This window comes from Cylas formicarius, unplaced genomic scaffold, assembly GCF_029955315.1.
Source record: "Cylas formicarius isolate icCylForm1 unplaced genomic scaffold, icCylForm1.1 PGA_scaffold_4__25_contigs__length_36172078, whole genome shotgun sequence".
NCBI lineage: Eukaryota > Metazoa > Arthropoda > Insecta > Coleoptera > Brentidae > Cylas > Cylas formicarius.
Window position 1 is genome coordinate 6,754,860 of NW_026844334.1, and position 26,714 is coordinate 6,781,573.

Sequence of the window (26,714 nt, forward strand, 5' to 3'; positions counted from 1 at the left end):
AACAGTCGTTACTTACAGATACTGCTTTTTGCTAATTATTTTACATTGCAAATGTTATCCTTTTCCTCTGTGTTCGGATGTATAAATATGTAATGGTATACCATCAGGATATCAAAAAGACTCCGTTATTATTGTTTTGCTGTTGTTTGAGCAGTAATGAAATACGGTAGAATCAGCAATTATTCTTGAAGCTTCACTTGTAGTTATAATCAAAATTGCTTACTTACATACGGCTGTTTGTTTTAAAGTCAATCTTTGCGAAGTAAATAATATTGAATAATATTGATCTGACCGAGAGGTTATTTATTTATACGTCAATCAGCAGGTATGCGATCTTGTTCGTTGGTTACCGCTACGTCTAGTAGGCAACCAGTAAAGCGCGTTAAGTTTCGCATTTTCGCATGATCGGAGGAGTTTAATTTCCGTCCTAGATACCGTCACTGTCTTCATGCCATTTATTAGCAGCTCATAATTTAATATTTCTTTGCATTCTGCTGTTGCTCCTCCCAGCGATCGATGATACCACCCTATAGGATACTTTGGTTACCTGTAGGGTTGAGCCATACATTGACTATCAATTTTATTCGCAGTATCGATACCTTGACTGAGAAAATTTCCAGTACCTACAAGCTTTCTTAAAATTATATGTAGAAAATTTCGACGATTGCTACACAGATACATGAATTTATTGTAAAATTTTCCATTTGGAAACTGTATGCTGCTTTTAATTTGTTTGTTGTGCCTCATCGGAAATTTTACTACAATTTTAGGCACGCTTAAATAGCTACGAAGAATGTTTTCGTAATATGTAATATGTGGAGTACAAGAAATTCAGGACATATAAGAAAATAATTTAGCTACAAGTTGAATTTTTACTAGAAGCATAAGAAATACCCATTGCCTACTGTCTATAGGAAATGCTTCTTGAACATTTTTTCCACTTAGATGTTTCTTGTTCGATATCTAGCATCTCAAACTTATTTTAATAGAGATTAAACCTACGAATGTATGAAAACTAACGCTTTGTGTCGATTTACAAGCAAAAAAAAGGAAAAAATAGTTTACGCGAAAAAACACACGTAGAAATGGCATCGTATCTACAGGGCTTAAAGAACAAAAACGCCAAATTAATTGCACAATTATCCTGACGCGGGTGCTGCAATTCTGCACTGCTTTTTCATACCTTAACTCCATTTTTGCCTAAAAATTTAATTGACGATCTGTCAGCGGCCATGTTGTTTGTTGAAAGCCGCAAGGTCTTATGGGTCCAACGTCAGCATTCGCCATTAGAGCTGTCATTAGCTAAAAGCAAAATTTAAATCTCGCGCATGCGCACGTTGAATGGACCTTCTCAAAAAAAGTTACATAGTTACTTCATGAGTTGCTGTACTGTCAGCATAGCATATAAGACCTTTCGGCAAACAACATGGCCGCTGACAGATCGTCGAGGTTTGGATTTGTCGAAATCCTATTAAATTTTCAGGCAAAAAAGTTTTAGTTGAGGTCCAGAAAAGCAGTGCAGAATTCCAGCAAATATGTCGACGTCAGTATAATTCTGTAGATACGATCCAATTTCTTCATATATTTTTTCTATGTAAGCTATTTTTTTTTTGTAAATCGGTAAAGCGTTAGTTTTTATAAACTCATAGGTTTAACCTCCATTGAAATCACTTTGAGATGCTAGATATCGCACATGAAACATCTAAGTGAAAACATGTTTAAGAAGCACCTCCTCTAGACAGTAATTGAAAAGGGATATTTCTTATGCTTATTGTAGTAAAAATTCAACTTTTAGCTTAATTGTTTAATGGTGAAGTCACTTTCGAAAAAGGTAATTGAATGACTGATATAAAACTAAAAGTAACTGGAAAATAAATTGAAAACTATTAGTACCCTAATGTCAAATGACGATTATGTCAGCTGTTTTTTACTTATTTGTTCACGAAAGCAGTGAGCTTAGTTTTTTTATAAAATCTAGATGAATTAGTCTGTAATATTGCACCATCTTTGACGGTCCCACCAAGGGACATGTTTTTTTGGGTGCTTCAAGATTTATAAGGGTTTTACCAAGTAAGCTATAAAACCCCAAGCATAAGAGTGTTATAATAAAATTTTAGGAACAATCTAAAACCTTGTCAAAAAATGTAATATAATCAAAACTAAAATTTTATAGGGAGTAAAGAATTTAGGTATTTATTAACAAGTGAAAAAACTCGCAACGCCTATGCTTTTCTTATAAAATTATATAAACTGTTATAAAAGTTAGGGTTTCTTATAAACCTTATACAAATATCTGTTGCCTAATTATAAAACATTGTGATAAAGAAAATGTCCGGCAGCATAAATTAAACTATCTTGAGATGAACAGGTGACATACGAGTCGGTTTCTACTTAAAATAGTAATTTACAACTTGATAGGAGATTCTTTCCAAGAGCAGTTGTTCAAAAAGTGAGCACAGCTACAAAATATTTGTTAAATGATATGCAAAAACACTTCAAATAGAATTTGACATCTTCACGCCACATTTTCATTAATATATATTATTCTCGAACAAGGATTGTACCCCTTAGAGTATGAATAGATACTTTCAGACGAGAGAAAAAAAAACACCTTGACAAACCAATTTGTTAATAAAAGGCTATTTTCCACAGACGCCGATATGGTAAAATATTTACCGACCTTGGGTGACGTCACAAAATTTTGAGAAAATTTGGTTTTGTTCAAAAGAATAGAAGAGAGTCAATAAAAGGGTTGCCAAGCCGCCAAATCGCCGTTTACTAACTCTTCCGCTTTTCGGTAAATAACATTTTCTAATAGGTACTTTAAAAAATACCTATACTTTTTATGGAGACATTTTTTTATATTTGGATAATGGAGTATATTTTTTTTAGTATAAAGTTTCAGGAATAATATTTGGTTTAATTTTTTTTTATACTTTTTAAAAATATGGTCAACATTTATTAAAAAGTTATCAGTATCCGAAAAAATATCCCTGCGGCTGCAATAGCATTAACCTTAGCTCCCGCATTTCAAATTTGAAAATTTGGTAATGTGGGGGGAGGGGCGCGAACCGCCCCATCCAAATCATAAAAAAAACGACTCACCTGTCCTCTGTTAACGAAGCCGTGCTTGTCGGCGACAGCGTTCGCAGCGCCCTCCCCTTCGGGTATGTGAACGGCGAACTCGTTGGAATAAATCCGGTCCTGGTCGGATCGCGTGGCGCAGATCACCCGGAGAGACAAAACCGTCACCAACGTCACTATCAGTAGCGGGGAAACCAGGACGGTCACCACGGAACGGGACCGTGTGTCCATAATTTGCTAGAGAAAGATGGGAGAGAGGAGCAGATAGATAGAGAGAGAGAGAAGGAGAAAGAGGTTGAGATCGGAGAAAAGTTTCACGACGCGAGACGTCAGTCTGCGTAAGAATAAATTAGGCGTAGCGGGGAGCGGGATCTGCTTCGAGTCTGGGATATCGGGCGACGTTCATGCAGAAAGATCCGGCCGTCGAGAGCAGATTCTGAAACTGAGGCAGAAAAAAAAACGAAATTAGTCTCCGAGAGTTTACATCAAAGCGCGACTTAAAAACAAATTACATGTTACGGAGCTGGTTATTCGGGACGATAGCGAGAGACGCCCTAGTAGCGTCTATTTTGTTGAGAATAATAACACATATCATTTTTTCCCTTTGGGTGTTGTATTTGCAAACTTATATTATAATAAATACGGCCAGACAAAAGAAAATCTACAATTTAATTTTTTTAAAACGTATATTTAATTTATACTAGAAAGAAAAAGATCAAAAATACCAAACAGGAAGGAAACTTCCATTTCAAATCTTCTTCTTCTTCTTCTGTCATTAGGGCTATGCCCTGTTCAATCTAGCCAATAGTGCCTCTTGTGAGAAAGATGTCTAGATATCTCGCCATCATTGTAGGGGTCTGGTGGTCATATTGCCAATCTTAGTGGCTTGGTCTCTCCAAAAGCGTCTCCTTAACCAAATCCACGTAACGATATCTTCCATATCGTCTAATGGATTCGCTGCACCTCTCATCTCCTAGAGTGACTCCTCTTACATTCCTCAGTATTCTCATTTCCGCGATTCGGAGCATTGTTTGTGTTGTTGAGTTGTCGCCCCTTGTCTCCACGCGCGGGTCTCACCCGCGTTTTATATATCCTGACTTTACATGTAAAAAATAATAACAAACAAAATACTTGCTAGTTGCCATTAAACTTATTCGTTTATCGTTTCGATCGGCTTTGCTATTGTTTCATTTTTTTAACTGTGTAAGTTAGACGGATAGAGATGTAATATTGGAGATATCATATAAACAATAGAATAAACACAATTGTAAAACGTTATGTTGTTTATTTAACGTCCCAACAAACAAACCCATGCGTTAAAGTCGCGGAAATGTCGGAAGTGGCTCGGATCCGTCGGAAACGAATTTACTAATATGTGAGTATCAGAACACAATAAAAATCTATTATTTAATTTTCCCCATATACGAACACCTCTCTTAGACGGACATATTCAGAAATAAGACGTATCTCATTCGCTGCATTATTCAAATAAACTGTATTTTCGTTTGCGCGTCTGCATTAATTCCAAAAAAAAGAAAGCCGCGAGCTCTCCTGTGAAATACATCGCATAATCAATCTTAATCCGGAGTCTGAAGTCTTCCAGTCTTCCAGTCTACTCGACAACATGAAATATTTATGAAATTACCCGGCCGTGCCCGAGTGTGACATGAATTACGACGTCAAACTACTTTTAACGTGGTAAATTGAATTTAATGTGACAATTTTCAAATATACACGCCCGGGAAACGTCTCTGTTTTCGCGGATATGGCGTCGACGAAAACCGGAACACTATTTTTCATCGGCGGTCAGTTTCGGTTAATGCTTTTATTTAAAATGCCGAGAATAAATCTATCGACACTGTCGGCTCGGTCATTTATCATTGTATCCTAGATAAATCGGTCGACATCGTCAACAATGGCGTGTGACGAATTAAGGAAGCGCCATCGAATAGTACGCGTGGCGTACAACAATATAAAAGAAAATGAGGCATATATTTTTTTTTCCAAAGAAAGTTCTACAGGCTACTGTAATGCTTTTTACAAAACTTGAAAACTTGAAACAGTTTCAGTCAAGCTCTGAAGAAGCCAACAGGATGATTGGCGAAACGTCAGCAATTTCGACTCAGCAAAAAGCGACGCAGGAGGAATCCAGAAGTTTTGTAAAAAGCAGAGGCATACATTATTTAGAAATGTTTCATATAGAGGGCGTTGCGTAACCAGTCGCCTAATTAATACGGAATAAGAGCCATATTTAGATATCAGATCAAGCCACTGTAGATATCGTAAGCCATTAAGTTAAACTGACAGGGTTTCATTGAGCTCAAACTGGGCACCACATAAATAGAAGCATTAATAACCATATTTTTAGATATATTGATAAATAATTAACCCTTGTTCCTACGTTTTGAAAGCAAGCATGTGTATATTAAACACGTGAACATTCGATATCAGCTAAATTTAACAAAATTCAGTCGCATCATTCACATTTTTTGAGTTCTAAATGTCTTAAAAATTGAGACAAATTTCTTACAGTAGTTTATTACATTTGACATAATAACTTTTAAGGTAAATTATATAAATTTTTAATACAGATTTTAATTGATACTGTGTAAGTCCGAGTCTACCTATCAAAAGACGGTGTTTACTCACATTTTCTGGCAATTCTGACTAAAAATCTCTAAGACTCATAAAAAACATGAACTTTTGCTCACGGTTTCAAAAAACGTGCAGCTAAATACATTTTAATAATAAAATAATCTATTAAAAAATATCGTTAGTCTGTTTAATGGGCATGTGTCCGAAAACCCTCCCTCTAATAAGTTTTTTTATATTTATTTTATATTTATTTATATTTTAGTGCTGTGCAAAAATGTACCCGAAAACGTAGTAGGAAAAGTTCATTCAAAAGGCTGATAATCGTCAAACTAGTGACTAAAACGGCATTTATCAAAAATCGTCCAGCATTTAATTACTAAAACCTCAGAAATCTCAAAAACAATGATTTTTTGTCAATACTCCTGTACAAAATATTAAAATTTTGTCACTAATGTTTGGTTAGTTAGTTAGTTGGTTACCAATCCAAGGTAATAACGGTATACATTTTATTTAATTTATTTTTCAAAGTTTATTCTAAGGAAGTTTTCAAAGAAGCAGTATCTGACAGAAATGAGTGTGTAAAAATCTAAGAAGAAAATATTAAAACAGATATGTCAAACTGACCGAAGACAGGAACTTCCCAAAGCATACAAGAGGGAAGTAAAACAATCAAACACAAAAATAAATTTAACATGGATGATACCAGGAAAAATAGATGTGATTGCACAATGAGTAGATGAATGATGAATGATAGATACCTAGGCTGCTGAATCAAGCGAAAACTCTGATCAAGAAATCCTTACAGTCTTGTTTCGCAGCATTCACATTTTAAGCAACATAAGCTTCTCCATGCACCTTCAAAAAAGGGTCATCAAATGCTATATTTGGTCGGTGTTGCTTGGTGGTGGTGAAAGCTGGACCTTTTAAGCTTCCATCACACAAAAAGTCAGAAGCATTCGAATTATCGTGTTATCGGCAAAATGCTTAAGATATCCTGGGGTACCCATCGAGGACGTTCTTGCCATCATGGACACCAATAGGACACTTATTAACACCATAAGAGCAAGGAAGGAGATATTACCAGGGGACCTAAATACAATGTACTCCGTCTTATTGTCCAGAACAAAGTGGATTGGAGACCATGATAGATTTCAAAATATCAACACCATGATGACCACCAACGCCTGAAGACAGACAGGCACCGCAAAAGGAAGAAAACTGTTTCAGAAAAAATAAAAAAGATATATTTTTCAAAGAAAGTTCCACTGATATACTATGTCTTAATGTTTTCGAAATTGCTGACTTTTCGCCAAACATCATTTTCACTTCTTCAGAGCTGAACTGAAAGATTTGCAAATAGTAATAAAAATATTGTTTTCACATTCATATTTTCTCAATTCATTAAATAAACTCACGATTTTTTTGACATACTCCATAGCATAGAAACTAGCAACAAGATTTTTGAAAAACTCTGTATGCGGGTGATCGAAAGTACGTTTTACGAGCGTCATCTCTCATAACGCGGTCGAACGACCACTTTTTATCAAAATTTTATTTATCGCCAAATGCAGGGTCACAGACAACCTTAATATTTCACAATTACATTTTCGTCGATGATGCACGGGGGCCGACGTCCCCCCCCCAGCGCCCGACAAAATACGCCGTCCCCGCCCCCCCGACGCACCTTGTTTCGAAAACTCGGAAATCACGTGATTTATGCAATCCCATAAACGGACTTTTTGCCCCCCTCGTAAATAAAGCCGCGCATAAATCTTGACGGGCCCCGCGGGGGGGTCCGTAAATCAAAAATATTTTTGTAATTCGCTAACTCGGACAAAATATGTGTTTATTAGTATCCGGACGCGCCGGCGGCGGCGATAAATACGTCGCGTTTAAAATATTGCGAAATTAAAAAATTTGACAGCGACGGGACGGCGGGGGTGGGGGGACGCCTCCGCCCCCACAGTCGATTTTGCGGACCCGAATTTCGGGGATAATTGGATTTTTTGCGAGCCGGGTTTTGCCCCGTCGAATTTGTCCAGCGCGTTACTCGAAAATTTAGGGGTAATTGACAAAAAAATAGCTAGGCGATGGGGCCGAAAGAAGGACGAGATTTTCAACAGTGTTCTTGACGGCGTGGTGGATGCGCCGAAACCTAAATATAATTTCATGAATGAATAGCGACGGCGAAAGTTTCAAACTTGGTGTATAAAGATTCTCAAAAATCGGAACATAATTAAAATAATAATAAAAACTTAAAAAAAAAAGAAACTTGTCCGGGAATTGGGCATGGTTCACCTTGAAACAGTAAGGTAATTCTTGAAAATGTGACGTTAAAGTGACGGGAATTTAAAGATTTCCGCGATATTTTGTTGGACGCAATAAATAAGAAGAAGAAAATATTGAAGGTGCTGCAACAAATAATGACAAGATCCTTTTGCTGTTTCCGACCAGGAATTTATAAAACTTTTTCGGGTCTCTAAAAATTAACAGTAACTACTACAAAGGTGAGCTTTTTAACTAATGGTTGACATAGTTGTGGAAGTAAACAATATATGTATACAAAACATGAATCAGTTGAATTTAAGTATTTATGATTACATTTACAAAATTTTATCCAACGGGAAACTACCAAAAATTGCTACTCCGAACAAACCGGAAATTCGATATCCTTAAACTTTTGAAAATTTTGAGGTACTACACATTAGGCAAGTTAGCACCATTTTTATACTGCGTATTGCCTGAACAGGGTGAGTCAATGACAAAGTAAAGTTCATCTTGTTTCATATTTCAATGGGAAAATTTGGCCGTCCGGTCGCCACCATAGATAGCGTTCAGGTAGTTCGATATCATTGAAGCAACCTCGATTCTTTGTCACCGGCCATATGGCCACCAGAATTTAGTAGCATACCATCGACTACGTTGGCAAGAGTGGCGTTTCCTTCTAATTTTTTTTGTCCGTTTGGCCTTTTAATAAAACTGGTTGTCTGACCGTCCGGCATTTTGCACGCTCGCTAGTGAAACTTGGGGCGATGGCAGGTTTTCTTTTATTTTTTGATCCAGTAGTGCTAAACCAATAAGTAAATTGGTCACTAATTTGTGATTTCCCGTACTTTTGGATCTATTTGGAGTTTGGACTGGAAATCGTCCTCAACGAAGGATTTTGAAAAAGAATTGCCATTGCCCCACATTTCCGGATTTTATTTTAGGATTTTTTTTCCTTCCTGTTGTTCCGCTTTCCCGCTAACCTTCCACGTGGATTCTTTCGTCTGAATTTACTTAGTTCGCTAGACTTGGTGCCTTGCAGTGTATGCTGTCTTATGGGTACGTGTTTGATTGTCGAGTTTAGCCTGTCAAGGCTTTCCTGACCGACATTGCTGGGTTATCTGGGACTGCCCACATGAGGTGTTTATTGAGTTAATTGAGCCTTCTGGCTTGCTTACCGGGATAATACAAGATCACGGGCTCCCCTCCCATAAGTAACCTGTATGCGGAACTTATATTTTTAATTATAATATTTCATAGTATGTTACCTATATTCTTTGGCACCACCAAAATTGAAGGTGAGATTTGACGAACTCACATCCACCTCCAGGTAGAGAGTTTTATATACCTTATTGTTCAGTTTACACTATTCACTGTCGTAACCGTTGCCCAAGCAGGAATTTGGAGGAAATAAATTATTCTTCATCATTTATTTGTTTATTTCCTTTTCGGGTTGGAACCTTGTGTTAATAAGGTTACTTTTTTGAATCACGTGGGTTTCTATTTAGTAATGTATCATTTTTTAATTTTTCCTTGTTAGTTAGTAATCTAGCTTGGGCGTTGTCTTGTCTCACTAGTAAATTTCAAATTTGATTAATTAATGCTTTTCTTTTTCACGACCCGAGAGTGAGAGGTAATAATCTCATTGGTTTCAAAAGTTATGAAAAATGCAAAATTTGTAAAGATTATTAGGATACACAATTCAGAAAAGAAACAAACAAAACATGTATACAAGGTGGCTAAAAAAAAAACGCGACGACTAAAACATACGTTTTTTTTTAATGGGGCCCTCTATTTTTCAGTTTTCAAATCCTTCAATTTATTTATTACATATTTAAATAAAAAAATTTGGGTGGATTAATACGTGGTAAACGTGCAATAATCTACATCAATTTTCAAAACAAGTTTAAAAATTCGTCAAAAAATAAGCACAACAGGAATGAAAAATCAAATCAGGAAATACATTTTTATAAAAATGAAAGATCACATAGGCAGTTGGTATGTTTTTATCTGCATATTAATTTTGTCGCGTTATCCATTTAGATTCACATGGAAAACAATTCAAATTCAAATGGAAATGGTTTTCCCGTAGGTCTATTTTTAAACGAATCTTAAAAATTATTTCTTCAAAGTGCCTGTTTTAAAAATTTTTTGTTCCCACTAGGGTGCTATTTGCAAAAACTGGGTTATTCTAAAAAGCTAATAGTTTATTTATCTGTAGACAAGAAACAAGTTTCATTTAGAATTTTTCCCATCATCAATAAACTCGGTAAAGACATTGTATTGTGGTCATAACAGATACAATTTTCTAGATTGAATACGAAAATACAAAACAAAAACAAATGGGAAAATCCAAAAAATATATTTTATGCATTTAAAATTTTAAAAATTGCTATCGTTTTAGGTTAAAACAAAGCAATTTTCAACATCAAATTAGTTATGAAAACGTAGTATTAGACCGGAAAGCGTCTTTGCCACAAAGTTGGTGTTACGTGTTGGGGTGCCCAAGGAATTTTTTCTACTCCCGTCTGTAAAATGCCTAATTACACACCGACATAGCGTGCGGGACACTTCACTTTACCACGCCAGTTTCGTTTCCCATGGATCCCAGCCGCTTCGGACATTTTTTTAGTGTCGTTTTGCGAAAATGTACCCAAAAACGAACGGTCGTGGAAAAAGTATGGTATGCAACATGTTCGGTAAACTTTTTCAGTCACTCGTTTATTAAACACTCACTCCGCTCGTGTCAAATAAACTCGTGAGTCAAATGCCGCTTACCGCACTTGTAGCATAATATACCATAACGTCAATGGTGGAAGATTGTGAGGTTAGTTAGTTTTGTTGAAATTAAAAAAAGAACGTAAATAACAGAAGGAAATCAAGGTAGGACATAGTAAGCAGAGTAAAATATTTACTTTTGTTTGCCAATATTTGGTTTCCTGCACCACAATTAATAACAAAACATCAGAATTATTTAAACATGAACCGACAATGATAAACGAGAAGATTTTAATTAGAACGCATTCAATTTGCGAAAAAAACAAAGCAATTAGTGAACAGAACGATAAAATCATAAATTAAAAAAGGGATTTAAAAGGTTGTCAAAAACAGTATATTTGCAGCCAAACGTAGAGCAAAATTCCATTTCGATGTTTCGGTTAAAAGCTTTACTCGGCGACAGATTTGGCCAGTCGTGTCCACACTAATTCTTTGCTAATACTCCTAAGCGATAGTTAAAAATTGTTAAAGGACATTCTTGAATATTTAGTACGCAAAATTCGCTGATCTTCTGTTTCGAGGAATGGTAGTATTTTACATGAAGAGTTTATTCGAAAACATCTATTTAAATGCTGTCAAAAAAGAGATAAAATGTAAAAAAAAATGTTACTACATAAGTTTCTTTAACGACTTGGATATACATCAGGTCATCTGTGTGTCCGCTTTATTGTTTAATTATGGACACCACTCAGATTCCAAGCATTTTGGCTGTGCATTTAGAGGTATTTGATTCAGAATACTTGCTTGCAATTCAAGTAAAGTAATTAAAGTAAGGTTGGGTGAAAGGCGTTGTGAGATGCCTATCCTCGATGTGACTGACCACTCTTCGACGTATGGACATATGATCATCAACATCAACAAACGTTTCCATTCTCCTCGGTCTTGAGTAGCTCGGGTCCAGTTCAAAAATTAAACAAAAATTTAAAAAACAAAAAAACATAAGAAAAACCATCCTATCCTGCGTAGAATGATCTGAATCCAAAGTGCAAAAAAATGTAGGTTATGCCATTTAAAATTCGAAAGTTACTGTCATTTCCACTCAAACCATAAGTGCCATTGACTACATATTTTCAAAAAATTGGACATTCAGTCTGTATTAACCGGTAAATTAACTATTAATCAACAATTGGTACACAAGTTTCAACAGATACTGGTTTAGTAAGTTTGAAAAACATCACAAGAATATCACATATTTATTTTAGTAGAAGGAAAAATCCACTTCTTTATAACGAAGTCGAGTTCTATGGGCACAGGAACATAAAACTTGGCTACCATATAAATGGGACTCAGTTATTTGGATCGATGAATCTAAGTTTGCAGTTTGTGTGAGCTATTGGCGGATTCGAATCCTCCGAATACCAGGGGAAGAATATCTCGGAAGCTGTCTGAAAGAAAAGTTAAATTTCCTGGATCAGTAATGGTTTGGGGCTGCATGTCTTCACAAAGAGTTATTTTAAAAGAACAGTTAAGGAGGATTCATATTTCAACGAGATGACGCAACATCCCACACTGCTCGAACTGTCAAGTCGTGGTTTTCAGAAATTAATATACCTGTTTTAAAATGACCTTCCCCAATTGAGACTTTATGGCACCGAATGAAAAAAAGCACTCCGAACTTCTCCAGTCCGAACTAAGGCAACAACCTCAGGAAATTTAGGATAACCCGAATACCGTAAAACGTTAGTGAATACGATGCAGAAGAGAATCGATGCCGTTTTAAAACAAAAAGTGGCTGCATTCAATGGTAATTCCGTGGTAGCTTTTGGATCAATTAATATGTCAGACCTTACGGAATTTTTTTATTAATGTAATCAAAATAACCTACAAATATTATTGATTATTTGTTAACAGTATATAGCATCAAATTGTCTTAGTTGTTTTTGTTAGAGTTATTTTAAAAAAATTAAACCTGCGCTCGTATATTTGATCAGTTGAAATGTTCGTAAGTTAAGTTAAAGTTTAAAATATCTCTTCATCAACATTTATCAAACGCCGATTACCAAGAGAGCGAGGGAGAGATTCGCATATGTTCAACTCAACCGCATATACATATAGATAGATCTAAATTGCGATGCCGAACATAAACCCCCCTATTTATTTTCCACCTTTTTTACATATCGCGGGCCATTTGTCAGGGGCGTACGTTTACCGGCCCCCGGGCGTTTCGCTCGCCGCTAGAACCGCTTCATCGAAATTCCCCCGCCCCCATCACAGTAACTAAATGCAACTTTAAACACATTGGCGCGCGAATTATTTGCCGTAAAAGGCGTGGGGGCCCGAAAAATCGAAAAAAGAAACGCCGGTTTTAACTTCCACTCTCCTCGGAACTGCCCACATATCAATTTGACAAAGTGATAAGCCCTTTAACCGACGGCCCCGATGTTTTACGTTACGTTTTCTATCCGTTTCGAAGTTCTGCGCTGCTGAAAAATGCATCTCCCATCCGAAAAACGTACGAGCGAGAGAGATACTGGCAACGGAAGGGAGAGGAACGACATTTTTTAAAATAGCAGTTTTCACAGTAATAGTATATTTTCTGCAAGTGTTTGCAAAAAGGTATAATTTTTTTCTCGCCATTCTATAGGGCTAGGTTATATATAAATGTTCCGATTATTACATTACCTAGCATTCAATCGACTGCCGTTCGGGACAACACTATTGACGTTTTTACAAAAATTGAAGATTTTGAAAACGTGAAGTACTTTCATTTGGAAGCATTCAAAGATAACAAACTCAAAGGTTATTGGGCACCATATTCAATAGTTAAATTGAAATAGATTAAAAATTATTATATATCAAAAGTGTAAGCTCTGAGCAAGATGGATGGATGGATGGAATTGATTAATAATTATGGACGAGACATGGATCCACTCTTACACATTGTTAACCTTAATTCCATGTTTGCATTAAAATATCTTTGAATATATAGAGAGTTCTTAATTTTTACAAAACTTCTGGATTACTCCTGGGTCTGTTTTTGCTGAGTCGAACTCGCTAACGTTTCGCCAATCATCCTGTTGGCTTCTTCAGAGCTTGACTGAAACTGGCTCGTATTTTACTCTGTACCTGCTTATATATTGTTTGAGGAGGACGGAGCTAAATGAGGGGCATAAACACCGTCTCGGATGACTGATTCTCATATTGGTGACAGGTAGAGACCTGAGTAGCGGTTAAGATTGTTAGGTTGTTTGTAGATTTCTATAGACTCTCGGATTTTTCGTTGGTAGAAGAACTGATTACATGCAAGAATTTTAGTTTTATCATATAAAATTTTATGTCCGGTTTCATGAGTGTTTTCGGCAACAGCTGATGAGTTTATTTGTCTTAGGTTCTTTCGTGATCTTGAGTCTAGTTGATTTTTTTTTTCATCCGGAATGCTGTAATGCTGGCATCTCAAATGGAATTTTGTCTTTGACGGACCGAAGATGTTGACCGAGATTTTTCGACAAGTGGTAAATCTGGTTTTGACGTTATACTTCTTTAGAACTTTTGATATGTGGTCAGTGATGTTTTGAATGTAAGGAAGGACCACAGTGGCAAGGGTACGATTGCTTTTGGCCTCATTGTTGTAGTGAACGCTTAAGATCTTTAATGTGGAAATTATTAGAGAGAAGAGCAGAGGTAAAGTGTTTTAATTCTGGGTTCAATAACGCGGGCTGAGATAGTTTTACGGCCCTGGGATGGAGATGTGACCATGCATTAAGGTATCGGTCTGTGTACGTAGGTTTTCTGTTAACACAATGACCCAATGTTTTATTAGTTTCCAACTCAATGATTAAACGTAGCTCCGCCCCCCTCAAACAATATATAAGCAGGTACAGAGTAAAATACGAGCCAGTTTCAGTCAAGCTCTGAAGAAGCCAACAGGATGATTGGCGAAACATCAGCAAGTTCGACTCAGCAAAAACAGACGCAGGAGCAATCCAGAAGTTTCGTAAAAAGTATTACAGTAGCCTGTGGAAGTTTCTTTGAAAAATTAGGGAGTTTTTAGTTTCCCATAACGTCTCTGACGTAAGATACGTACGATTCGAAACCAAAAAATTGCTATTTAAGAAACAAATCAAAAATCTTGCAAAAATCGGTAATTACGACAGTTTTAAAACTAATATTCTTGAACTAGCTAGCGTTTTTTTTTTCAAAAAATAATATCTTTGTTTTCGTTTCATTAATGCCAAGAGCACGGGCACAAGAAATTTTTTGAAACAACACGCAAATCAGAATTAATTTGACTGTTGACGAGCAGTGAGTTTTCAAACTTAAACGATAGACAGAAAACAATAAAGGGCTCCATACACTCCCTTGCGGAACCCCAGGTGCTTTCAAGTCGCAGTAAAAAAAAACGAAAGTATAATGACTTTCAAACTTTTTCCTCCCATACCACGATCACGAATTAACTTTATTTCAAATCAACAAGTGCCAACGATAGAAAGAACAGCGGCCGACGAATAGAATTCCAAGTGACACCCGGCATTACCCCCGAACTTATTATATTTGGCGAAATTGACGTCATTTTAGTCTCGATTTCGTCTGGGGAAATACACCGGAGTAAATTTATTTATGAAGTAAAATATGTCGATTTCAAATACACACGTAATTCGGATTACTGATGACGACGAGTGGTCTGGTGTTTTCTCTCTATCGCTCGATATCGTTCGCCGAAATGAGCTTCCGAAACATAATTACTTTTGATGAGCGCCATATCGTTTCACGCAAATCTAAATTCGCGAAAAAGTTACTCGCCATAATTATTCGGGGTCCATGAATTTGATTGGCTCGTTACGAGTTTCTACAGAAGAGGAAATAACAACATGCTCAATTAAATAATCTTTGATTTTACTATACTTATATTGGAACAGGCCTTCTGTATTTAAACCTAAATCTAAAAGATTTAGAATCTGCTATAAAGATTTAGTGGGTCGTACTTATTGCCAAATAAGTTCCTTTAAGAGTAGATTTTGTGAGACAACTTTCATTTAGACTGACACGAGGAGTAATGAGGATTGTTTTCTTCGTCATACAAATTAATATCAATGACAAAACCTTTTTGGTAAGCATTATAGTACATTAAACGATTTTATTTTATAAATAAATATCCAAATAATAAAATACAAAAATTTGCTGTTTTAATTGTATTTTATCAGTTCCATGATAATTTGTATTCGTAGGTATTGTTTAGAAATAAAAAATAAATCAGCAATTTACCTTTTGATTGAGTTTTATTTGGAAAATTTAAAATTCTTTTTTTTTAAGAAGTAAAAAATAGTGTTTAGGTAAAATAAGTGTGTATTTTATGTCTTTTCAAAAATAATACCAATGAAACTGCTATTTTATGAGCAACAATTGTTCCAATAAAAACGTTAGATAGATAGTATCAGTTTTGGTGCGTTATTTTTGAAAGTTTTTTTTTATTTTATTCAATATATAAGACTATTATAATAATGTGCAGTAATTTTTCACAATACCTATTATTAGCCGTCTTTTTCTATTGTATAAAATTTGCCTCACTTATCTGTCGCGTCGGTTGTCGATTTGCATACTAAAAAAAATGTCGCTAACAAGAAAAAATAGCCCGATTTGACGAGAACCTTTTTGATTTATGCCGCTTTAAACAATAAATAAAGAAACTAATTAATCATCACAAAACAACAGGGGAGTGAAAATAAAACACTATATAGGGGTTAAAATACCAAGTATAATAATAATAACAAATGTCTTTATTTTAGTAAAAAACAATATAACAACAAGTTAACATTTTGACAAGTATACTTGTCTATATAACCAGAGTAAAGAGACAAAAAAAGCGCATAAGAATCAAACTCAAAGCAACATAAAACATAGAACTAGAATCTAGAAATAAATTGAATTTGTTCAGCCCGTAGTTTAAAAAAAAAGTTTAGTTTTAAAAGGTTTGATGTTGCTTGAGTCTTTTAATTGTATTTCGCAAATCATTTAAACATGAAACAAAATTATATGAGAAGGAGGATTAAAAAAAAACAAAGTGTACGTCACAGCGATAGCTTATTTCAATTAAAGAGGTATGGAAGAGAATTTTTTAATTCGTGTTTTGCATACAAAATTGCAGAATAAAGAAATATTCCAGTTTTCATATTTAGCCAATTCATTGTTTGAAGTTTGAAGCTTTTGAATTCGACGTTTATCAAAAGAGTGTAAAGAAAACCGGAGATTCCCAGGTATTATGTTTCCTGCTTAAAAAATCCCGATGTTGATAATAAATTTTTACATTATTTAAGTTTTTGGTAAACATTTAGAGATATGCTCTGGAAATATTAAATGTTTGTCCATTATTATTCCTAAGTTTCTCACCGAATCACAAAACATAATATCTGAAATCTCCACAGGATGACTACCCAATAGAAATCCAGGCAAAAACTATTACTGCTCATGACTGCTCAGTGAACATTTAGTAAATTCTGTTCAAATTACAGTTTAGAGTTATAACGGTTTGCTTAAGTTCATCAGAAAGAAAAGAAAGGCAAATTTCAGTGACCATAATAACAATGACAAATCTACAACAGAAGTTTTGTGAAATCAGAACCATATGAAACGAACCCCTAAGCTGGAAGCTAAAAGATTCATTCCGTTTAGGGCAATATTATGGTACTTTTTTCGAAGAATCGGTAACACCGCATAGCAGACAAGCTGATGGAGCCTCGTCGTCGTCCCACTTTATTATTATTATTATCATAACATATGCCGAGCAGCTCCTGCAAAACGCTATTACTCAATAAAAACCGCAAAACAAAATGGTGGAACGCCTGCGGGGCCAAATGCGACTACGCGGGCACTTCTAAGTGAAAGGCTTTAAGACGAATTTCCCGGGGGAGTTTAATTCCTAAACGCATCCATGCACAATGGGAAAACGTTTTCGGTGAAAGGATTCCCTTGTTTTCCGGAGCGAACGCGAAAAGTGAACAAATATTATCGATAAGTGTATAAATCGGACCTTTCGCCGGATTATTTGTTATATAATAACGACTCACCCCCAAGCGGGCCGAGATTTGGGCCCGGAATTCTATGGATCGCGGGTAAATATCGTCCGGGACTTTGATCTGAATTATTGAAGGTTAAGTAGATATTTCCGGATCGGGCGCGATAAGATCGATGCGATAGGATATTAGCCGGAGGTTTATTAAGATGTCGGGCATACCGGACGACCTATATAGAGCAGTATGATCCGGTTTAATCGTGATTAACGTATTTGGCCCACTCGTTGACCTAAATAAGACAGTGTTTGATAGTCACCAACTCGGAATGACATTTTTCATAATTTTGACGGTTTTTGTTGAAACCATTAATTGGAACTTTAACTTATTGACGTTTTGTCATTTATTACCATCGAACTGCTGTTGCTGTTGTTGCTGTTTTTTTTTTCAGGTGTAACGCAATCACAAGAAATTGAAATTAAGTTTACAATCGGTAGTCAGAAGAAAACGGAAACAGAAGTAAATTGAGAGTAAAGGGAACCCAAATAAACTGTAATTTAAGGAACACTGGGTCAATACTGGGCTATTTCAATTAGATTCTAGCAAAAATCTAGTTTTTCGCCACTTACTGTACCGAAATCTACTATAAAAATGCAGATAATAAGTTAAAACCCCTCTTTCTAGGAAAAATTATTTATTTTTCTTCTTGATTTTCAGATTTCAGTTTGGCTTTTCTACCCCATATTGCGACAAAAACAGCATCAAACTTGCAGATATCAACATAAAACCTTAGTTTCTAGATCAAGTATATGCCGATTTTGATCAGATTCCAGTCAAAATCCGACATATGTTGTATCTAAAATGGCATCAAAATTGCAGATGTCAGCTTAAACCTTCATTTCATATCTTTTCTGGATCAATAGAGGGCGATTTCCATTAGAGTCAAGTGAAACCCTGGTTTTCATCACTTATTCTACCGAAATTTTCCTTAAAAATGCAGATATGAACTAAAAACCCCTCTTTCTGGGACAAACATTTGAGATTTCTTTTTGATTTCGAGTAGGTTCCAACCAAAGGCAACTATTTGAGCCAGAAACTGAGGTTTTAGGATGTTATCCGCAGGTTTGATGCTGTTTTCAAAACAATTTACTAAGGAAAATCCGTTTTGGCAAGAAATTTCATCGAAATCAAGAAGAAAAAAACAACTTTTGTCCCAGAATGACGAAGGTTTTTAAGTTCATATCTGTATTTTCGGGTCAAATACTTGCCGATTTCGATTAGATTCCAGCCTTTTGGCCACATATTGTTAAGAAATCTACTATAAAAATACAGATATAAACTAAAAACTCCTCTTCCTAGGACAAAGCATTTTCTTCTTGATTTTGAGCAGATTCCAGTTAGAAACGGATTTTCTGCCCATATGGCTACGAAAACAGCATCAAACTTGCAGATATCAGCCTACAACCTTATTTTCTGCCTCAAAATTTTGGCGTTCCTAGTCAAAACCGATTTTAGTTGGGCCAATATGAAATGTGATATATGTCAAACGACTATACAAGATACATGGAAGTTGAGCCACCAACTGAGGGCAATCGTTCTTAGTATGCACTAAAAGATACAACAACTTGATAAACTAAACTGTCCTTCCTACAACAAGAGGCAATTCATAATAAGCACATTAGAAGACGCAGCTGTATTGATTCAAGAATTTGAGCGTAGTTTCCTTTCTTTTTCAGTTCGCTGAAGCTTACCTGATAATCAATTTTCTTGGAAAAAAATTATTTCTATTAATATTAGGGACTTCAAATTCACCCAGAGTCCTCGAAATATAACGTCACAAGAAAACCCGCCTTGTGACAGGAATTGTTAAATTAACCTGTAGATTTTATGTTATTATAAATTTTTTTCCTATAATTTTAAGAATATCCCATCATAAATAAAAACCTTAATTAAACCGTAATTATCGTTTTGACCTTATAATTACGTAAAATATGATTTAATTAATAGCAGTTTAGTTTATTATTGACATAGAGGATGGCAGAGGAACTTTGAAGTTCGACGAGATGCGAAGGACCTTATATACAGGATGCATGCACAATTAAATTATATCGATTTTGCGAGAGTTCCATAGTCATCTGCAGGAGCAGATGACTATGGAATAATAAAAATGTAATAAAAAGCTGATTCGAGTTAGGCGCTACGAACTTGCCCCGCCCACTGACGATTTTCCTACAGCAATCTTGTTATTTATCAACTTTGCACATAAACAGTTTTGTTCAGAACGTCGAGGACCACACCATACTATTTTTTTTAATTGGCTGAAAATCATTTTCAAATCTCAAAATCTTCAAATACACCTATAGAAATCGTCAAAGATGATGCAAATTTTAATACTTTAAAATCAAATTGACTAACATAAAAACACAATAACAAGCAATTAATTTACTAATTAACAATTATCGATCTGAAAGATAAGAAAATTCATTCCAAATACAAACACACACACGTATACACGAATGAACCCCGGCGGACATATTAACGCAAACGCACGTAGTCTCCGAATCAAAATGGAGAATTCGTCTGTTAAATATTTCCAGGTCATCTGTTCGCCGTAGTCCGAAACGGAGACACTCGAGCCGTCCAATAAAGGGCTGTTTGACTAGTTACGTGTTTTTTTTTTTTGGTCGCTCCGCCTCGCGATCCCCATATATATCCGTCTTTAAGATTCCGCAATTTAAAGTTGGCACCGCACCCGCTCCCGTTCCTCTCGAGCGACAAAATCGTGCCGAATTTCAATTTAAAGGATGAGCTGGACCGTGCCAGCCAGAAGGGCGGGGGATTTCTATATACGGGCCGGGAATCGTGTGCCCGGTGAAAATAAGTGAATACGATGAGGATAAATTTCGTTTGGAGCGATGTTTTAGGACGAGTTTTCAGCCAACGCGCCGGCATTTACCGGGTGGCCCAGTAAAGTAAATAAGTAAGCAACGAGGTATGTGGAATGATGCTAAAAGGTTTTTCCCAAATTATAAAGCAAAATATTGTATATCATCCGCATAATCGGCTAGAATACTGCTCCGCAGGAGAAATTTAGAAGATTTGTAAACACAAAATCGTACTTGGAATTAATTCTTGGTGTGTGTTTTTTTTTTAATAGAAAAAGTATGTTTTAAAAATGAATATCAAAACATACACTAGTTGAAATATCACTTGCTAACACCTTTTCCCATTTTTTCGACAAGAGACATATCCCACGTCCGAAAAACTACTGATATTTACATGCGATCGATGAATCCACCCGTTCTTCACAATCTTCACAACCAGTGAACTTTTGCTTCGAATGTCGATGAGCCATTGATCTGTACCAATGGTAATCAATCGGACGTCCCATTTCCGCGTTTCAAGATATGTGTTGACCTTGTCATGTCGTTTGTCATATTTCGGTCTTTTTTTAATTCACGGCTCAAGCCCGTCGATAACGTGCTCCTGTAATCGTTTCATTTGGTTTTAACAGCTCCTAATAAATCATGCTCAGTTGATCCCACCAAATGCACAGCAGGAGCTGAGATCAGTGGATATTATTTTTCGCCACTGGTGTTGATGGTTCATTAGGCTTTATCCAACAATTTTTTCGTTTAGGATTGTTGTAATCCTCTTCTTTTTCCCGTTGAAGCAACGTCCCTCCTGGTGAATCGTCCCTAATTTTTTAAACCTTTTCCTACGGTCTACTAGTAACAATTCTTGAGGAGCCTGATGTAAATCTTAATTAAGCAATTTTGCATCTTCTAATATTTTGTACTCTGTCTTGTAAATCAGAACCACCACTTTTAATACGTGCAAACCATTTTCTACACGTTTGCTCAGGTAGTGCATGTTCGTCATAAACATCTACCAAAATACGCAACACTTCACCCATTTTAAAATAATGGAAAAAATTTTTCCGCAAAAACTCTTTATTCGGCACAAATTCCGACATATTAAAACAATCACAAATTGCTGTTGTTTATGTTTTGAAAAACAATTATTAACAGAAAATGACTTCAAATAACAACTGCTTTCAAGTAATATTACTCCTGTAGGTAAAAACAAATTCAATACCCCTGGCGCCATCTGATTTCAAAACGATCCGAATTAATTCCAAGACCGTAATATTATACGAACTTGCGGAAGTGTCTACTTCTACCATGGACATTAATAACGGAACTACAGGGTGTCAAAAAAACTTCAAAACTTTATTTTTAGTTTACTCATTAAATTTGTCACACTTATTCATTTTTAATTCATTACTAAATTCTTGAGTTTTTCTTGGTGAATTATATTGATTTCCTGAATAATCTTATAGTATCCACAGGAATATGTGCTTTCGCATCTAATATCGATAATTTGATAAATCAATAAGAAATAATATTCTGTCGAACCTTCAGACCAAATCTGATATAAAATTGGCCGCGGAACATAACTTTAAATTATTATTAACATAAGCTAAAATTAGTGAGTTGAGTAGAATCGGCCCCCAAATTATTTGTTTATCATTTTCGGATGCTCTATATGGTTAGAGTGACTGCTGTTTCAAAGCTGAGACAAAATTGTTCTGCCCTTCAAAGGTATTATACAAAAAGCACAAAATTAAATAATGAAAATTTTATTTGTTTTTAATAAATTAGCGTTGTATTTGAGTTCTCTTATTCATCTTTTACATAACGGGAAAAAGTCATATCGTTGCTTTTTTTCCGAACAATATATATTTTTCTGCCATTATATCAGAAATCGTATCAAGATCGATAACCGGAAAAGCCCTTTTTAACGACTCCAAATATATGAAATTGCGTTAAGCCTTTTCGAAATGTTCCGAGATACAGCAAAGAGCATCGAACAAAAAATATTTGAACTTGCATAAGCTCTAAAAGAGGATTCACATCAAATATCGTTATTTAAAGAAAAATTCTATTTGCGCCACCTAGTCGTCATTTCAGAAACCCGCAAAATAATTTCCAACATTTTCTCTTATTGAACCATCCGCTATATCCTGTATACTTAATTGTAACGTAAAAAAAATGCCTTAATTTTATTTCCTAAAAAAAAAAGAAAATAATTGCAATACCTACGTACGAGGCGGGACGAAATTCCGATTTAATTTCTATGTCCCCTGGCTCCCCTCACACCCCCCTTAACCGACGACATAAAAAAAGTAGCGTGAAAAAGACTTCCCATCTGTACGAACGTCGGCCAAACGGAAAATGGCCTCCCGCTCCGCCGACCGACCATTCTGTCTGTTATTTAAAATGGTAAAATTCATTATGCTTACGCAAGGTTGCCAACGACGGACCCCTGTTTTGAGTCCCCCCCCCCCCCTCCCACACACACACACACAGTAAATTTGCATTAAGTGAAATTAATGGCGTGGGCCCTTTTATATGTTTGCGGGATAATGAAATGCCGCGTGCCGATTTCGGCCTTTGGAAACGAGAGAGGAGAGAGAGGTTAAAAAACGTCACACACAGGTGACACTATAAATTAAAATAAGATTTGTTCTAACAACCTCAAGCAGAAAGTTTTAAAAATTAATAAATCTACTATAAGATGCATTTTGTCTATTTTTGTCACACATGCATCGAATGCTGCAAGGTCCTGGTGTCTCAAGCAAAATCATGTGCTTAATCTTATCGGTCTGTGTGCGTAGGTTTGCTGTAAACTGAATGACCTAATGTGAAGTCTGACTTTCTGCCAATAAGAATTATATTCTTATGGGACTAATTCTGCGGTAAAACGTCTGTAGAGTTGAAAAGGGTAAGGAAATGTTGGAGTAATTTTTGACTATGAGGCAAAATAACAAAAGTATCGTCAAGATAGCGTCTCCATAGTTTTGGTTTAGTTGGTTTTAGATTAAGTGTCGAGAGCTTTCTTATCAAAAGCTTCCACAAATATACGAGGTCTGTCAATTATATTCCCGGAAAAGTGCCCGGACGGTCCGGAATATAAATTAATAAATAAATTCTTAAAATTAAGTTATAATCCTTCGCAGTAGTCTCCCTCTAACTCGATGCACCGGCGCCACCGTTGGATCCACCATTGGAAGCACCCCCTGAAGCCCCCTGAAGATAGGTCCCTCAGCACCCGTTGCACCTCCTCGACGCCGTCGTATCGGTTGCCCTTGAGGTAGGACTTCAATTGTGGAAAGAGATGAAAGTCGCAGGGGGCCAGGTCCGGGCTGTAGGGGGGGTGCGAAAGCGTTGGAATGCCGTTTTTGGTCAAAAAATCGCGAACTGCGAATGAGGAGTGGGCTGGAGCGTTGTCGTGATGCAGCACCCATCCACGTTCGGCCAATTCCGGCCGTGCACGAAACACACGGGCCTTCAGACGTTTCAAAACTTCAATGTAGAACTTCCCATTGACTGTCTGACCTGCTGGAACGTATTCGTGGTGTACAACTCCATTAATATCGAAGAATGCGATGAGCAAAGATTTCACTTTTGATTTCGACATTCTGGCTTTTGTGGGGCGCTTCCCCCCCTTTTCCACCCACTGCATGCTCTGTCGTTTGGTCTCAGGGTCGTACTGGAACACCCAAGACTCGTCTCCGGTAATAACATTTGACATCCAGTCTTCTCCTTCCTCCTCAATTCGAGAAATCATGTCTTCACAGATGGATAAACGAAGCTCTTTCTGCTCAACTGTGAGCACTTTGGGAACCATTTTCGCGCACAACTTGCGCATCCCTAAATCCTCGTGTAGCATCTGTCGAATGGTTTCCTTGTTGATACCCAACTCGTCTTCCAACATTCTGAGGCTTACCCGACGGTCTCCGAGCACACGCACGCGCAGGCGATCGACGTTTTGTGCCGTTCGAGAGGTGGAGGGAGCTCCCTCACGTTATCGATTTATTTGGTGGCTTTTCTCTATCTAAGAGACATTATGCTTCTACGTTAGGCCACTAATCTGGCTATTAAGGACTTAATTATATGCAAGGCCAAGGGAAGCCCATACATGCTAAGACACCAATCCGGTTTTTAAGGAGTTCATCTGTGGAAGAAAAACTTAGGCAAGTACCTTTCAAGTCAGACACAAAGCGGCACGTATGGCTTAGCCCACTCGTAGACAGCTGTTTTTTTTAGGCAATCATCCTTGTACACGTCGGTTAACTGTTTCATAATTTCCGCGGAACTTACACCACGTTTGACCAAAAATTTGATCACTACTCTTTGTTCAGTTTTTTTAGCACACATTTTCGCGACAAGGGGTCCAAACACGCCGATGATCAAAGTACTGTAACACACGAACTGAACAACCGATCGAGACGAAACTTGCACAGACTGGCGCAGAAATGAATCCTCTTTCGAATGACACAACGCGAACGCCGTAGCATAACGAGAGTCGCAGCGTTGCCACTTTTCCGGGAATCTAATTGACAGACCTCGTATTTGCGATGACCGGTGATAATGGAGTTAAGCTCCGAAGAAGCCAGCAGGATGATTAGTTGAAAGTCAGCAAGTTCGACCCATCGACAACCCAGTAGGAATCCAAAAAATTTATAAATAGTAATACAATTTTCTTAAAAACTAGAGAAAATGTATAAAAAAATTAATGAACATGTAGAGTTTCTAACGGAACTTTATTACCATAACTAATTTAAAAGGAGCCACGGAAGAAACGCAGGTAATGGTGAAGTATAGAAACGAATAAATTTACTGACATTCGTGAAGATACTTTTTATACCGATTGTTAAGAGCTTGAACTCAAACAGAAGCTTAAAGTTGGGTGTGAAACGTTGAAATAAAAAGATCTTTTGCATATTTCTCTTCGATAATGCGCAATTCTTGTTTGACATTTGGGAGATATATTCTCAACTAATTTGAAATAGAACCTAACCTAAATGTATTGCACATATGAAGCCAACCGGAAAATCCGTAATACTTTCTGAACACGTCAATGGTCGGTAGCGCCTAAAAAAGTTGAATAGACAATACAAAAATGATTCAACTGCGCGAGAACAATACCTCACAAAGCATTTTTTCCCCAAATTGACTTAATTTGATTGTAATGTAACCTTTGAACAGCACCTGGAGTCGAAGAGCAAACCTAAGCGGCATAAATTGGATTCTTTATTTGTACAATATTTACTTGATGGATACTGTAAGGCAAAACATGCTATTGCATAAACTACATATGTAAGGAATGATAGGAGTGGCTTTAAGATCATACCTTTTAAAAAGAAAGCAGCACATTGTAATGGGCAACGGTGAAAGTCGGGTAGTATCAGAAAGCAAAAATATTACAGCAGGTATACCGCAGGGTAGTGAATTAGGGTCAATATTATTTCTTTTGTATATTAACAACAAAATTGTATATTTATTTGTAAATTGTAAATATGGACACAGGAAACCTCAAAAAGGAGGCTGAGAGAATCATGATGGGAGCGTAAAATTGGTTTACTAAGAATAAATTCATCAAATCAATCAAAAGCTTAAAAAACAGAAACCTTTTTGAAAATAATGTGTCTGACGAAGCTTATAGCACAAGAATCATGGATTACATATATCCCAGACACAGACTGACTATGAGTGAGAAGGGTGCGTATCAAAGGGAACAATTTTTAATTTACTCGTGGAAATAGAACCATATAACAGTATGGATTCAAAACAGATAAGTATGTTGCTGTAAATGACAATTTTTCAATATAGTTACGCTTTGAAATAAAGATGATTTATTATTATTACAACTATTATTATTATTTATTTATTAATAACTTTGAGATAATTAAAGGACCAAGCTGAATTATACAACTTATAACATCGTTTCGACTTTATTTTTGTTATTCTTCACTTTTTCGCTGAAGATTTTCCGAGCTTATTTAATAACAAGCCCCGGGAAAGAATTAAACGATATTTAGTGGAGACCGTGAATTCTCATGCGAAAGGACTAAGCCCAAACTAAAATATAAGATGACATTACCACTTTTCAGCGCGTGCGACGCCTCCGGCCATTTTCTCTCGGTTATATTTTCGTTTTACCGCCGCCGAAAAGCTTTCTTATGGAAAAGTTTTACACTTT

General features: G+C 36.3%; 1 protein-coding gene across 1 annotated transcript in view; it reads right to left on the reverse strand.

The window, feature by feature from the left end:
• Positions 1-26,714, reverse strand: part of LOC132700616 (furin-like protease 2) — a 543,155-nt gene that overhangs the window by 355,708 nt on the left and 160,733 nt on the right. The window contains exon 2 of the mRNA XM_060668045.1: positions 3,106-3,526. Coding sequence (XP_060524028.1) covers positions 3,106-3,315 — 210 coding nt within the window. The 5' untranslated portion in view covers positions 3,316-3,526. The remainder of the gene's footprint in view (positions 1-3,105; positions 3,527-26,714) is intronic.